This window comes from Passer domesticus, chromosome Z (genome assembly GCF_036417665.1).
Source record: "Passer domesticus isolate bPasDom1 chromosome Z, bPasDom1.hap1, whole genome shotgun sequence".
NCBI lineage: Eukaryota > Metazoa > Chordata > Aves > Passeriformes > Passeridae > Passer > Passer domesticus.
The window spans coordinates 23,232,589-23,247,246 of NC_087512.1; the positions used below are offsets into that span (position 1 = coordinate 23,232,589).

A 14,658-nucleotide genomic window follows, 5' to 3' on the forward strand; every position below is an offset into this window, starting at 1 on the left:
ACTAGGTATGTAGGGAAAGGAGGGTAAACTAGATAACCTCCTGAGACCTGTCAATGCCACCTTTATTTCAGAAAGTCAGGTGTGCCTCTAGTGACTTGAGTTCATATAAAGGGCAAAGTGCACTGCCATAAGGTTGTAAGCATCAATTTATTTATACAAAGCAAAGATTGTAACTGATCCTTTTTTAGCAGTTCTATTTATTGATAAACCTCATCATGGAAATCTTATCATGGTAACCTTTTGCACAGGCCTCTTGTCTCTATGCCATGAGGCTCAGCAGACAGAATACGTTTTAGTAAAGGGATATTGAAAGGAAATTCTTCTACAATATACTGAAATGTTTCTTTAATACAAGCCAATAAATCTTCCCTTTAATCTGATAACAGCTGCAATAACAATTATTTTATTTTCAGGAAATTCAAATGAAAAGAACAGCCATTGAGGCATTTAATGAAACAATAAAAATATTTGAAGAGCAGTGCCAAACACAGGAAAGATACAGTAAGGAATACATTGAAAAATTTAAACGGGAAGGAAATGAAAAAGAAATACAAAGGTCAGTATTTGATTTTGAATATCAAATTGTATGATTTTTGAAAAAAGAAACAATGCCAATGCCTAAAACTGAAGCAAGATGACAAGTTTGAAATTGTTCAGCTGTAAGCAAAGAAGCCTCAAGTAGGGTAGGTGTGAACTGGCAAAATGTATAACTACATCTAGAGAAATAATCTGTTCTCTTAGGTGTCTGCACCTCTAAATAGCAGACTATAAAGTTATGAATAAGAAATCAGAGTGTAACCTACTGCTTTGTTCCATCTAGAATCATGCACAACTATGAAAAACTGAAGTCTCGGATAAGTGAAATTGTGGACAGCAGGCGTAGATTAGAAGAAGACTTAAAAAAGCAAGCAGCTGAATATAGAGAGATAGACAAGCGTATGAACAGCATTAAGCCAGACCTCATACAGCTGAGGAAGACAAGAGATCAGTACCTGATGTGAGTATCATGAATTAACAAATTTTAAGTTGTTTGGTTTTTAATGGTATCCAACTTTTGTGACTAAAAATTAATTTCATTTGCAATTGTTGTCCAGGTGGCTGACTCAAAAAGGTGTTCGGCAAAAGAAGCTAAATGAATGGCTTGGAAATGAAAATGCAGAAGAGTAAGTATTGAAAGATTTAGATATTTCTGGTGTTTCAAATCACCTAAATACAGAAGTGAGATAAGGCTTATTTAAATCTTGGACCACACAAAGGAAATCTCAAGCCTAGGTTTTTCAGTAACAATGCATACTATTAAGACATGACAGCCTACATAATGCAAGTATTAGAAAGGATGCTGTCTCGAACCATCTAATCTCCTTTTTTCAGAGAAGTGCATATTCAAGTTACTGTAGCTAAGCACTGAAATGTAACCTATGTCTTTTTTTCTTATTGGAAAAATTAAGTTCATAAGGTGTGAGTATTTTAGAGAGATATCATATTGATGGATAAATTATTCAGAAGGTCTCTTAGGCATGAGCAGGATTTTTCCAAATCTCAACTGTGGGTACCATGATGTTATCCAGTATAGGAGTACCCACATCATTGTGTCACACTGCTGTTAGAGATGATAAATTTGTATGTGCTGAGGAATATCCTGTAGTTTTGTGGTCTGTTTTGTTTTTCTAGAAAATGGAAGGGTAGTATTCTGTCATTTCAAACAGTTTAGTTTACTGCAGGTTCTGATAGAGGCCAGGCTGATGAATACATTTCATTTCATTCCTGGGAAAAAAAGGCAAAAAGTGCTTGGGTTGTATAAACATAGACCAAATTTAAACAAAAGCAAGACACAAAATAATATCTGAAGCACAGTAACAGAGAAAAATGAACAAAAAGAAAAATCAAAATTATCTCAGTAGTATATGTATCAACATTTTATGCCTATGTAATTTCTTGTGTATCCCTTTTATGCTGCCTGGTTGAATATAATATGAAAGCAGCAGACTGACAATGACTCTAGTGCATTCTGCCTTGCTTTTTGGCCTTGTCCATATCTATTTTCATTTGGCTTGGTTTATTGTTAATAAATAAATTTCTACTGTTATCCTGGAAACTGTGGTAGAAGCAGGAGATAAAAATGGCATACACATTTTAAAGCCATGTTGGTTTCTCAGTCTTAGCACAAATCAAAGATGAGATGTTGTAAAATATGTAGGCACCTGTTCCTACTAGTATTCCTATCAATTAAACAGTAGACAAAGAAAACTCAGTGGGTTTAATGTAGCATCAAAATAGTAAGTGAACTGTTTAAAAAAATCTTTATTTTCTATCACTCTGTTACTCCTTTCTGGCAAGTCTAGTAACTGTTGAAAAATTAAACTTTTAGAATATGGTTTTTCTTCTGAAGTTGTATTGCAGGAAAAAAAATCCCCAATATAATAAGCAGGATGAAAAACAAGAATTGCTTTCTCTAGATGCTGGTTGAGAACAGAGCCACTACTGAATGTATGTGAATGTCATGCAAGTCAAAAAGTGATGTGATAAGGGGCCTGAAGATAGTGTTATCTAAAACAAAAAGAACCTTTTCTCTTTATGAAAAATAGAATTCTGTGTGCAATTGCTGGTTTCTGTAGAATACTTTGAGAATCTTCAGAAAAACAGAACCATGGATTGAGTGAGAAGTCATCTTTTCTTAGACCAAGAAAAACTAATTAAAAGCCTATTACAAAGAGAGTAAATGCGTTAGCCTATCACACACTTACTGCAAGCTGAACAGGAGAGGCAGGGCCAACCACTGCAGGCTGTTGTGGGATTGGGGAGCTCTGGAACTGCAGAATTCCAAGGTGATAGCCACACAGCTGAACCAGATGCTTCTTTTTTCATGGTGGGCTTTAGCTCAGAAGGTTCTCTGTAACTCTGAATCAGCTATGTGGTTGGTGGCTGATTTAGTAGAGAAGCATGTATTGCATGATATTTTCATAATCTTCTTATAGGGGGCAGGGCAGGGGGGAGAGAGAGAGAGAAAGCACACTACTCTTGCACCTTTTCACAAAGCCATTCCTCTATAAATAATTAATGCTTCCCTGTGCAATTGCTCGGAGGTTCTCCAGGCAGCAGCTGTAGATGATACATTGCATGATTTTTCACTGCTGACCAAGTGTTCTGATCTTTGGAAATGAAGCTGACTCAGAGGGTACTGATTTTGTTGGGCTTGCTTTTTACCAAAAAAGTGAGCAATGGCAAAAGTATTAAAGTGCTCACAGCATAATCTGAAAACTAACACATCTTTTTATATTCTTCCTAAAATTTACATGAGTGTTCTTCAAAGAAACAGGAAACAGAGCTTATATTTTACTTTTATCCAGTGGTTTAAATGGTGCAGTATTATTTAGTTTAAATCCCTTTAGTTTTACCAAGGAGGGATCCTGCTAACCACTGTAATATGGAATAAAGACTACTTAATTAGTGGATTTTGTTCTGTGTTTCACAAACACCTTTCTTCTTTCCAACAGCCAATACTCTATGGTAGAAGATGATGAGGACTTGCCCCATCATGATGAGAGAACGTGGAATGTGGGAAATATCAATAGAAGCCAGGCTGAAAATCTGCTGAGGGGAAAGCGAGATGGAACATTCCTTGTTCGAGAGAGCAGCAAACAAGGCTGCTATGCCTGCTCTGTTGTGTATGTACCCTAACTTGTGAATGATATAACCAACATGCAAGGGGCTACCTTCAGCTGGGGGCAGATAGTCACTTGCATATGCACAATTCCTCTTGGACCTTTAGGCTTAGTAGCAGGTCGAGGAGTCCTGAGGCCATTCTTACTGCTCCTCCATTTCCTACACAGCTCCAACCTGTACCACTCCCGCAGAGGAGCCTCACTCAGAGGGGAAACCAAAACATGTGTGCCCTGCTTTCTGTGCAGCTGCTAAGTCCTGCTCCTGCCTATCTCCTTCCTCCCTAAGCTAGGATGACATTCACGAATTTGGACCAATATAGGTTTTTACCATTATCCCACCACAAAACAGAGGAATTCTATGTACTGACTAGCATCTTAAGATGTATTGCTGATACCGTATTTTCTATCTTAATTTTACTGTACTCAAAACCTAAAAACTGTTTGGTTTTGTTTTTGTTTTTTTTTTAGGGTGGATGGTGAAGTAAAGCATTGTGTGATAAACAAAACACCTACTGGGTATGGATTTGCAGAGCCATATAACTTGTACAACTCGCTCAAAGAACTGGTGCTACATTACCAACACACGTCACTTGTGCAGCACAATGACTCTCTCAATGTCACGCTAGCCTACCCAGTATATGCACAGCAGAGGCGATGAAGATCCTAATACTCTGGGTTGTTTGTTGGTTTTTTTAAAGAAATTATTTGGCAACATTGAGGCCTCTGGAGAGAAAAGGCTCCTTTCAGCTTTACTCAAGAATTTGCAGTATCAAAGCTATTTGTCTTCAGATGGGACTAAAGATTACCGCCACAACTGCAGTGGGAGAGATCACAGTGTTATGCTGTGAATGTATGTTTGTAATCTGAAGTGCTTTTTTTTGGTTTTTTTAAATAATTATAAAAGAAAAACACAAGAGAAAAATCCAAACCTGATCTCCCTGCAGGTACATAGAGGCCTTTAAGCATGGTGCTTGTTTACGACCACTTCTGAAGCTTTACCAGCTAGAACATTGGATTATCCAGACACAAGGTATAAGAGGTCTGTGTCATTCAGTTATTGGAATTTCGTGGTCACAATCTGACTTGGAATGGTGTTGCTGCACTCAGTGGATCCAGACATACAGCATTGTGGTTCTATTTTGGTTTCTGGTGAATGATATGTAGCAGAGTGGCACTTTCATGTCTAAGGGACACTTTAAAAGGACTTCAGTTACAGTATGTTGCTCAGAGTAATTGTAATGGCAAAGTGCCAGGAAGCGTTTTGTTTAGATGACTAAAAATCCTGTTTTAAGAATATATTTAAGACTGAAGAAAACAGGATTTTTCAATGGCATACAGTGTATAATAATGTACATAGTACTGGATGACTGTCATTGGTGGAAACTGTCAATACCAAACTGCTTCATTATTTCATTTTCTGTTTGCTGAAAGCTGAATTTTTAGACTATGCTATGCAATACTGAATTTTCTTTAGGCTGTAGTCTTCTCTCAAGCATATCTACAGATTAAGCTTGTTTTTCTTGGGTTTTTTTGTCTTCTTTTTTAAATTTTTTTTTTCCCCTAAGAATATTCTTCCTGGTGATTACTTTTTGTTAATAATTTTCTTGTTTGTTGGGGGGTTTTTTTGTTTTGTTTTTTGTTTTGTTTTTTGTTTTGTTTTGTTTTAATGTACAGGGAGCCAGCAAGGGTTGGCTTGAAAATTTAAACTATGAAATATTTTACAATTTTCATTGTATAGAATATTGAGCTACTAGCTCAAAGTTTAAAAAGTTCATACTTTTTTTTTTGACTAAATACTTTGTTGGGCAGTGCCTGATAAGCTTCAAAGCTGCTTAATTCAATAAAATTATATGAACATTACAAAATATCACTGAGTCCAACAATACTGTTTCAGAGATATCTTTAGAATACGGTACCATGCTACATTTGCTTCTTGAAGCATTTTGAACTTTTATCATGATTGTCTTTGTATATGGAAGACAAGGAAAATAGTGTATCCTTCTTTGATAGTGACTGCAGAAATAAATGGGGATATTTTGCTACTGCAGTTTAGAGTGTAGATAGTTTGGATCTCAGAATGAATCCACCTTCACAGTAAATAAATGACTTCTTGACCTCCTGTGACAGAATTTTTGTCAGCCTGTAAAGGTATTTTCATTTCACATGAAGGAAGTTTCTCTAATCTGTTGCCTAGGTTTGTTTTTTGTATTAGTATTGTGGAAAAAAAAATATTCCACCTCTACTGAGAACATTTGGATACAATATAGAACTAATTAGGACTGGAAAATATATTTTTTGAAAATGATTAGGCTATGATATGTATTTTCAAAAGTCTGTAGGCTGAGGCAGTATCAAAGTGAACACTTCCATAATTTCAGAACATCAGAGACTTACAAAATCATGGTTCAGTTAAGGGAAACAAATATACATAAATCTCACTAAAACAGAGTTGGCCATAATCCTGAGATAGTTCATTGTCAATGGTTTGCAATGGTTATTTATTGTCCTGACCACTGAGGAAATTCACACATTGCAAATCAATAAAATAATGACATTCAGAGAAATCTTGGAATATATTTGACTAAGTGAACGTATGAAATTATTCTTTCCCCAAGATGCAAAAGATAAGATCTATTACTATTAAAGAGAGTTGCACACACAATCAAAATAATGAGACCCATGGAGTTCTCTCATAATAGCTCTGGTTAGAGATCCATGTGTTTTGTTTCAAAGTATGCAATGCTTTATAAGCTGTTGGAAATAATAATAAGAAATTTACCAGTCTCCAATAATCTTTATATTATCTTTTCATTTTTACATTGTTACTTCAGTTCTGAGGCTGTAAGGCTCAGACTTTGTGGTCTACCTTTTTTTTTTTTTTTTTTTTTTTGCTGCTGTTGTTGTTGGTTGTCTTTGCTTTCCTATAAGTGTATTTTCTTATTTATATCAGGAAACAAGATCCAACAAATATTGTTTCATGATAATCATCACTTAGAAAATTATTCTGAATATTTTTCCTGCATAGAAGTTTAGTCTTCATGCCTTCCCTTTCTCATTCCAGACTTTTTTCAGGCCTTTAGGACCATGTAAATCTGTTATACTAATAACTGATTTATAGTACAAAAAACACCAACAATTACTCTAGCATGCCAGTTATACTACTGGGCTTGAAGTTACAGATTAGTTCAATATACAGCAGTTTAATGCTTATAGCAATCCAAGATATTCTTTGGACATATATTAATTTTTGAATGTTAAATATTTTTAGAGTAAAATTGTATTTTTTTCTCTGTAGGCAAAATATATGTAATCTGAATTGATGTTTCACATAGCATTTGTCAAGAAATTTTATCATAGTTAAAGCATTTGGATCTAATTTTCCTCATACTAAGAAAACCCCTGCTATGTCAGTGGGCCATATCCTTAGCATGCCCAGCCCAGTATGGAATATAATTCATTCCTGTGTGCTGTGCAACTTCTCTTTGTGTGTGGCTATAGCAGAAAAAAAATTAGTGTGTGTGCAGATTTGACACTTGCTTTTCTTGCACAAGCAACAATGAGAAATAAGCCCTATGTTGTAAGGATGAATGCTTAGGGCTTCTTAAGGGGATGTTCTGCCTACACAGGGTCTGTGCAATTTGCAGGGATCATTTACACCCTCAAATTGGCATGAGTGGGTTTTCTGTGGTACTTACATATTGTGTGGCCTCTGCATTTCTCTCCTTAATGCACAGAGCTAAGTCCTGCCAAAGGCCCTATTCACTGCAGAGTTGTTTGTCTTTAATGTACCATATTGTTCACTCCAGTTTTGATCTGATCTCCGACTACTATATACAGAAAAAAAAGCATGGGGATATAACTGAAGAAACACAGTGTTTTTCTGTATTTCTATTGATGCATCGTTTTCTTCATCGAATATAATTAATGGATGGGCTTTACTCTGTTACTTTTTTTTTCTTTTTTTTTAATTTGCATAAATTTTCCTTTTATTTGAAAGCCCTGAGTTGTGCTGCACTGCAGCATCTCTTTTACAAGGCCTTTGAAAGGCATGAGACATAGCAAAGAGAACCAAAACTCACAGGCAAAATTAAGAGTTTCTGATTTAATTCAGTTGAAATATGAATTTGCAGGTTGGGGATGCATATCTGTGCATACTCATACACACTTGCTGTGTTTATGTATGAACAGTTCCTAATATAGATGCATTTTCACAGAACATGATCATTTTGCTGAATTTAGTAAGTGATATCATTAACTTTGTTTAAAGACGCACACATGCACACTAGACCTTTGTGCAGCATGTTTCCAGATACAGTTAGAAAACTGAGTTTCTGTGTTGTTGGATAGTTTCTTTTAAAAAAAAAGGCAAAAAAAAAAAGCTTGTCTGTATGGTTCTGTTATCTTGTCAAGCAATCTGTAAAACCAAATCTTCAGATTTTCTATTTGGTGTCAACTGTTCTGTAGTGAAAAAATGGCTTGTCTTGTAATTGGCAATGAAATAATAATGCTTAGGAAAACATTCAGATGCTTCTAATGGGGAAAACTGCCGATTTTCACACAGTGCTTTTGCTATGCATGGTATTAAGTTGGGAAAGTGAATCCTGATACTGTTTTTCTTCAGGGTCACTTTAGAAATGGGCAGCTCAAAGCATAATGCCTCCCATGGGACAAGGTTACACAGTGAAACATTTTATGTAGAGTCATGTTCTGTTTACTGCAGTTGAGACTAAACTGTAAGAGTTGGTAAGGTTACATCACGCTTGTCCTGGTGAGATTGCAGAGATTGCATTAGCTGCCCAAGATGCTGCTATTTTTGTTGTTGTTGTTGTTGTTGTTTATTCTTGGTTTTTTTTTGAAAATAAAGCTCTGTTCTGTTACATGTCTTTAAAACATTAAGATTAGTTTGTTTTAAAATTGTTTTTGAGGAGGTGAAGAGTAAAGCAGATTGTAAGTTGCCTTTACAAGGCAAGAGTGAAAACATGCCTCCTTAAAATTTTGTTCAAGCTGTAGAGTTGATGGAGCTGTGTCTTGTTTTTGAGTTGCTTTAAAAATTGTAATAAGTCTTCAAGCAGAATAAAGGTTGTTTTGAAACTGCAATTAAGTTGTTGAGGCTTCAGTAAGGACCATGATATCTATTTACCAGCATCCTTGCCTAACTTTCCTGTTGATATGTGGCCTTCTTTGAAAATGATACCCAAATGCTCTCATTATTAAAGGAACTAGGGAGCAAATAATTTCAGCTGACTCACAGCCATTTTGTGTCTTAAACTGAATGAGGTAGTTGAGTAGCTCCAAAATAATCTCATGTCAAACAGTGACAAAATGACAGTTTGCTCATCTCCTACTATTGCAAAAACAGTACGATAGTCATGATCTGTGATCTGCCTCTTGCAGTGCAGATAAAGTTATGATTCTTCTGAAAAGAGTGTGAGTTTTGTCACTGATTTCCATGAAGCCAGCCTGTCAAGCATTTGCAATTGAAAGTCATTTACCAGCTTCCTGTCTGCGTCTAATTGTGAAACCCAGCGTAAGACTGAAGAAGAGGGAGGAAGTATGGGGGGGAGGGGATTGGGTAAGGGCAAGTGTGAATATTGTTTGCTTCCCCTCATTATTGATATATGGTATCTGACTTCTTCAAGTTCATTCATGTCTTGCCCCAAGAGAGGACCTCCAGGGAAGTCAGCCAGCTGCTCTGGAAGAAGAAAGAGATTCCTATTCCCGTTCTGTCCAAGGTTTCCATTCTAAAATTTGCTACATATTGCTCACACTAATGTGGAAATACCCTGGACTGAGATACTCAGCACAGACTTGACAATTTTTAACAACCACAACATTGTCATTGGCCCTTAGAAATTCTTACAAGAAACTTAGACTAAGGGCTATTACTGTATTTTTAGCCTGCTTAATAGCAAGACCTCCAGCACTTGCATCTGTTGCAGTTTTTCTCAGAATACTGATTCTTTTATACTGACACTGAGTTTATCTCACTCCTGTCCCCTGAACTGATGTTGGGGACCACAAAGGCCTCCACAGCCACAGAGTCATCACTGAAAAATAAGGTGAGGTAGGTGGTGAACCATGTGGCATCTATCATCATCTATTGGAGAGAAATTAAGACTGATGGATCATAATCCAGAATCTACAGACTGGCAGATTTCCTGCAGTATCATACATTGTATAGAAATCACTTGGCACACTAGAAAAGTAATTGCAAATATGCCATTTTATTTTTACTGTCTGCAGACAAATGCTCTGCCATTTTCCCTCTGTTTTCTTGCCAAACTTGATGGTCACAGAATCATAGGAAAACTACTTAAGTCTATTTTTGTGCAGATACAAATGGGCATGATATTTTTAAAGGCTTGGAAATGCTCATGGGTTAGGATTTTTTCTCCCAAAGTTGCTTGACTTGTGCAAAGATGTGTGTCAGTAACTTCACACAAATCTCTTCATTTGAGCTGTGAAGCCAAAAAGGGGTAGGAAGTTTTGAAACTCACTGTTGCCATTTCCATGGCTCTGCATGGACTCACAGCTGCTCCCAGGGCTGCAGCTGGGCACAGAAGGGCAGGGGCAAGGAGAGCAGTTCTTCTGAAGCCCTGGGCCACCTATCACTGCTCATAATGGCCCTCCCAGCCACCATGGGGCACGAGCCACTCTTGTTCATATGGTCTCTTTTGAAGTGATTGCCATTAGGATACACCTAACATTTACCACAGGAGCCCCATTCAATCATTTGGAGGGTGCAAACTGAGGAAATAGCAAACAACAGGGACTTGCCAGCATCCCTGACTGGAAAGAAGGCTAAAAATAAGTGGTTTTGCTTTTCCTGCAGGACATCTTGTGGGGGAGGGAGGTCAGACATGCTTCCAGAAGATCTGGGCTATGCAAGAAGCATCAGGCCTTCCCTATTGCCTCTGGTACAACAAAAAGCAAGAACTGTGGGAACACCACATGGTTCTGGTGTCTCTTTTAATCCCTTTGAGGACCTTTGTCCTCAAATACATACACCACCACAATACACAGACCACCAAAAAGAGAAATTCTCTTGGAGCCTTCTAGATAAACGGGTATCAATCGATCAGCCACTATTTAAACTTTGGATAATCTTTGCAGGGACAAGCCTTTTGACCTCTGATCAAGCAATGAGACAACCAGAAATGCCTTTCTTTGAAAAAGTGGGCTTTTATTCATGGCTGTTCCAGGGCTTGTTTTCTGCCAGAATAGCATTGCAAGGACACCACTTAGGCCATTCTGTCCTCTACAAAGAAATTACCTCTGCATACTAAAAATGGAGGCATTTAGGGCTACTGATTTAAATGTGCAAATATTTACAGGAGTAGATTTAACAGGGAGCATATAAAATGATCTAAAGCCGACCATTCGCAGGTCTTTGAACAAAAAATATTGACAAAACTGGAGATTAATATAGTTAATTCAGCTGATGATTTCACTGCCCTGTGTCTGGTATTGCTAACTGATTAGAACTCCATAGTCTGAGAAGAAAGATAATGAATTCATACTTGAGAGCTTTTCATCCTTTACAAATGTTTGTTTTCTACATGGTTTACTTTTTTCCCTCCAAATCTTGTGCTTGGTATAAAACAAATATTGCTGGATTCATAATTTTCACATTTTTGTTCATGTTGTAATTGGTGGAAGTCCTCCAGCAGTCATCCATGGGGTGTTACGTGAAACAGACACACTGAGAGTCAATGTTTGGAGTCAATTCCACAGTAATTGTGTGTCTTGTTTGCGTGACAGGGTCAACCATTACCCCTGCCTGCACCATACCCATGGCAGTGGTTCATACAGGTGATGGCTTTCATGAGCCCTCACGCCTGTCACTGCACTCACAACAATGAGCAGTAAGCTTTACCTATCTAAAAGGTACAGCAACTCTTAATAGCTTGCTTGTTGTATGGTGAATGGGAGTAGAGACCTCACAGACCATTATGTGGTAATACGAGAGGAATGCAAATCAGCAGGTGTCAGAACTGGAGCCAGACCTGGGAGCAAAGGTGAGAGGAGCAGCTTGGCACCTCTCACTGCAGACTGAGCAAGCACCTCTCACCCAGTCTGCACTGTCCAGTTGCTTCCACCCTGCCTGTGAAATCCATGCAGGACTGGCCTTGGGTAAAGGCTGTCATTAAAAACATCAGTTGTTTGCATTCTCATGCAATTTCCAGCTCTTCATTGTTTCAGAAAGACAGTGAATTTGAACATTTAGAGGTGGGATTCATCTCATCTAATTTTAAACACATAAAGAAAGGCTTGTCATCAAAGCTGTCTGGCAAAACTCTCTTCAGAGAGAGCCAGGCAATTCCCCAGAGTGACTCACCCCACCTACCTCAGACACTATTCCTAGGATGCAGTGATTCACTGTATGGAATTGTTCCATTAACTAGAAGGAGAGCCCTGGCAAATGGCTTATGCTAGATGTGCACCTTTAATGTGGCTAAGGTTAGATGAACTCAAGTTTCTCCTCTGCTGATAGGCAGCTCAATTTTTGTCTTTCCAGTACCAGCTGCAATGTCTTCTGCTCTTAGGTATAATGATAAAGGATAATTAATTTGGGTCTGGAATTTCAATTGGTTCATAGAACTTGGGGTTTTCTTAATAATTGCAAGGGTGACAGGTTCAAAATTATGCTGGCGCATATCTTCCTTGGAGGTGTAATGCTGGACTCCACACAGAGGAATCCAGATAAGCAGTAATGCCATGATACTACTGCCTTCTCTGACTGCTTCAGGGAAAAACCTGGCACTGCCTCAGACCTGGCTTATCAGTGCTTCCCAACAGCCTGTCTTTGTGAGGACTATAGACCTGTCTTTTGAGGAATAATTTGATCTCTTGTGAGTCATGTGGTCACTGAAAAGACATGGATGAAGAAGATGCTGCTGCTTTTTCCAAGTAAAATCAGTTCGTTTGTTACCACATCTATAATCCCTTTCTTGTCCAGGGAACTTGACTTTCTTTCCTTCCAGTTGGTTCATAGCCAAGACCACAGGGTGGGGCATTATGATAGTAAAACTAAGATAGGAAAGACTTTAGTCAAATTACCTCCCAGTCAGACTGAGTTGTACCTCAGGGCAAGAGAATTGTGGGAAATCCCCCAGGCATCTACTACATGAAAAATTCAAGAAGGTAGCAGGTTCTGTGGTGGTTTTTGGGTACATGAGTGTGTGCATACCTACTCCAGTTAAACCAAAACTTTCAGTGGAGAGTGTTCTACTGGGAAGAGTCTGCAAACAGCCTGGGGAGTTTCCCCATCCAATGAAATGGAAGATCAGGCCTTGAATATCTTCAGTGGCTAGAGCAGATCCAGTGTCAGGTCAAAGGCAGGAAGATTTTGGGGAGAAGCTTCAGAAGTCTTGATATGAAAGAAGACAAGCTGCTATGCAAACAGTCTGTTGCTCTACTGATAAGAAGCAATGTAAACAAGAAAGCCAGGAATTGACAAACAACCCTTGAGCACCAGGATTTCTCAGGATATGTCAGTAAAATCCTCAGAGTGGGTTCACAGCATTGCGCCTCTTTATGGTGGGCACTGTAGATTTCTGGGCAAGAGCGTTTTTCTTCTAGGTGAAAACAGACTGACCTAGTTTGTGAGTGAATTTGTACAGCCACTCTCCTGCAGGGCTGTGAGTATTTCAGACAGAATGAGAGGACAAACTGATTTAAAGGAAAAAAAAAAGGCCACCTGTGAACAAATACAAACAATTAAATTACACTGATATTTCAAAATGTCTTGATCTTCATTACCAATAACAGTGTTACTAAAACTGAAATCTTGTGAAATCTTGTTATGGCCTGTCAAATTTGCACTGTAATCTTGGCAGGTGCGGATGAGCTAGGTCTTGTCCATGCCTCCCCAGTGGAAAAAAATGCCTCTTATCTGGCTGGGCCACATGTGCTTCCAGCAGGGTGTGGCCAGAGACTAGACACAATTTTCCTGTGTGCCCTTCTGAGAGCTGTGTGAGGCAACTCCTGAGTAATCCTGACTCCAAGTAGCCATTTCCAGAATATGGGAGCAGACAGGTAAAAAAAGGGACTGATATTAAATTTTGATAGTAAGAATTTTCCTCTTGGTGTCACATACTGAAGAACACATCTGTGGTGGTTTCAGTTTGAAAGCAGGCAGAAATACTAATTTTGTGTAGTGGTTTAGGTTCCCTAATTTAAGATCTCTCCAATTTGAAATTTTCTCGGCCAATGCACTAAAGAATGTGGTAGGTTTGGTGCTGGCCAATCATCAATACACTCACTTCCTGCTGTGAGATAGGATTAGGAGAAAGGCAAAGCAGGCTCAAAACTTTGAGGGTCTAAAGAAAATTTTATTAAAAGTTACTAGAAGGAAAAAAGCATTAAGAACCAAAACAAACCCTCCAGAACACTTCTCCTCCCCTCACAACATTTTCTTTCTCACTGACAATGTAAAGAAACCACACCCAAGATTTCTAGTCAGTTTACCACCTCTAAAATAGTCTTTCTTCAGTTCTCTGAGAAAGAGAAGTCCCTCTTGTTAAAGTTATGGACACTTCTCTATAAGAGGAAAGGAAACAGTTCTCTTGTGGCTCTCAATTTGTTATGAACAGCAGCCACCTGGGGAACTCTGCCATCATGAAGTCCTTCCCATTGCCACAAGCCTGCCCACAGCTTGTTGATGGGCCATGTCGACTTATGGGGTATTGTTTTAAAGATGAGCCGTCCAAAGGCTAAATTTCTTCTTACTGACTATTTCTACAATCTTCATCCCTGAGAACAGAGAGATCTTCTTCTCTTAGAAGCACAGGACTACTCTTCTCTCCTTCTCAAACTTCTCATGGGATCACAGCCCTTTCAACATCATCTTATTTTAGCATGGAAGCCTTTGCTCTATATCAATTTGAACATTTTCCTCTCCCCACAGTTTCATGCATTATAAGGAAGAAGAGTCCTTTCTCTATAGCTTATAAGAGGTTTTCAGCTCCAAAAAACAAGGCATCTCCTCACCCCT

General features: G+C 38.3%; 1 protein-coding gene across 5 annotated transcripts in view; it reads left to right on the forward strand.

Moving 5' to 3' along the window:
• PIK3R1 (phosphoinositide-3-kinase regulatory subunit 1) overlaps positions 1-8,759 on the forward strand; it is a 60,057-nt gene extending 51,298 nt beyond the window's left edge. For all 5 annotated transcript variants that reach the window (XM_064402705.1, XM_064402706.1, XM_064402707.1 and 2 more), the window contains 5 exons: positions 414-556; positions 821-997; positions 1,095-1,163; positions 3,495-3,665; positions 4,131-8,759. In XM_064402705.1, the coding sequence (XP_064258775.1) occupies positions 414-556; positions 821-997; positions 1,095-1,163; positions 3,495-3,665; positions 4,131-4,320 (750 nt within the window). In that variant the 3' untranslated portion in view covers positions 4,321-8,759. The remainder of the gene's footprint in view (positions 1-413; positions 557-820; positions 998-1,094; positions 1,164-3,494; positions 3,666-4,130) is intronic.
• The last annotated feature ends 5,899 nt before the right edge of the window (positions 8,760-14,658 follow it).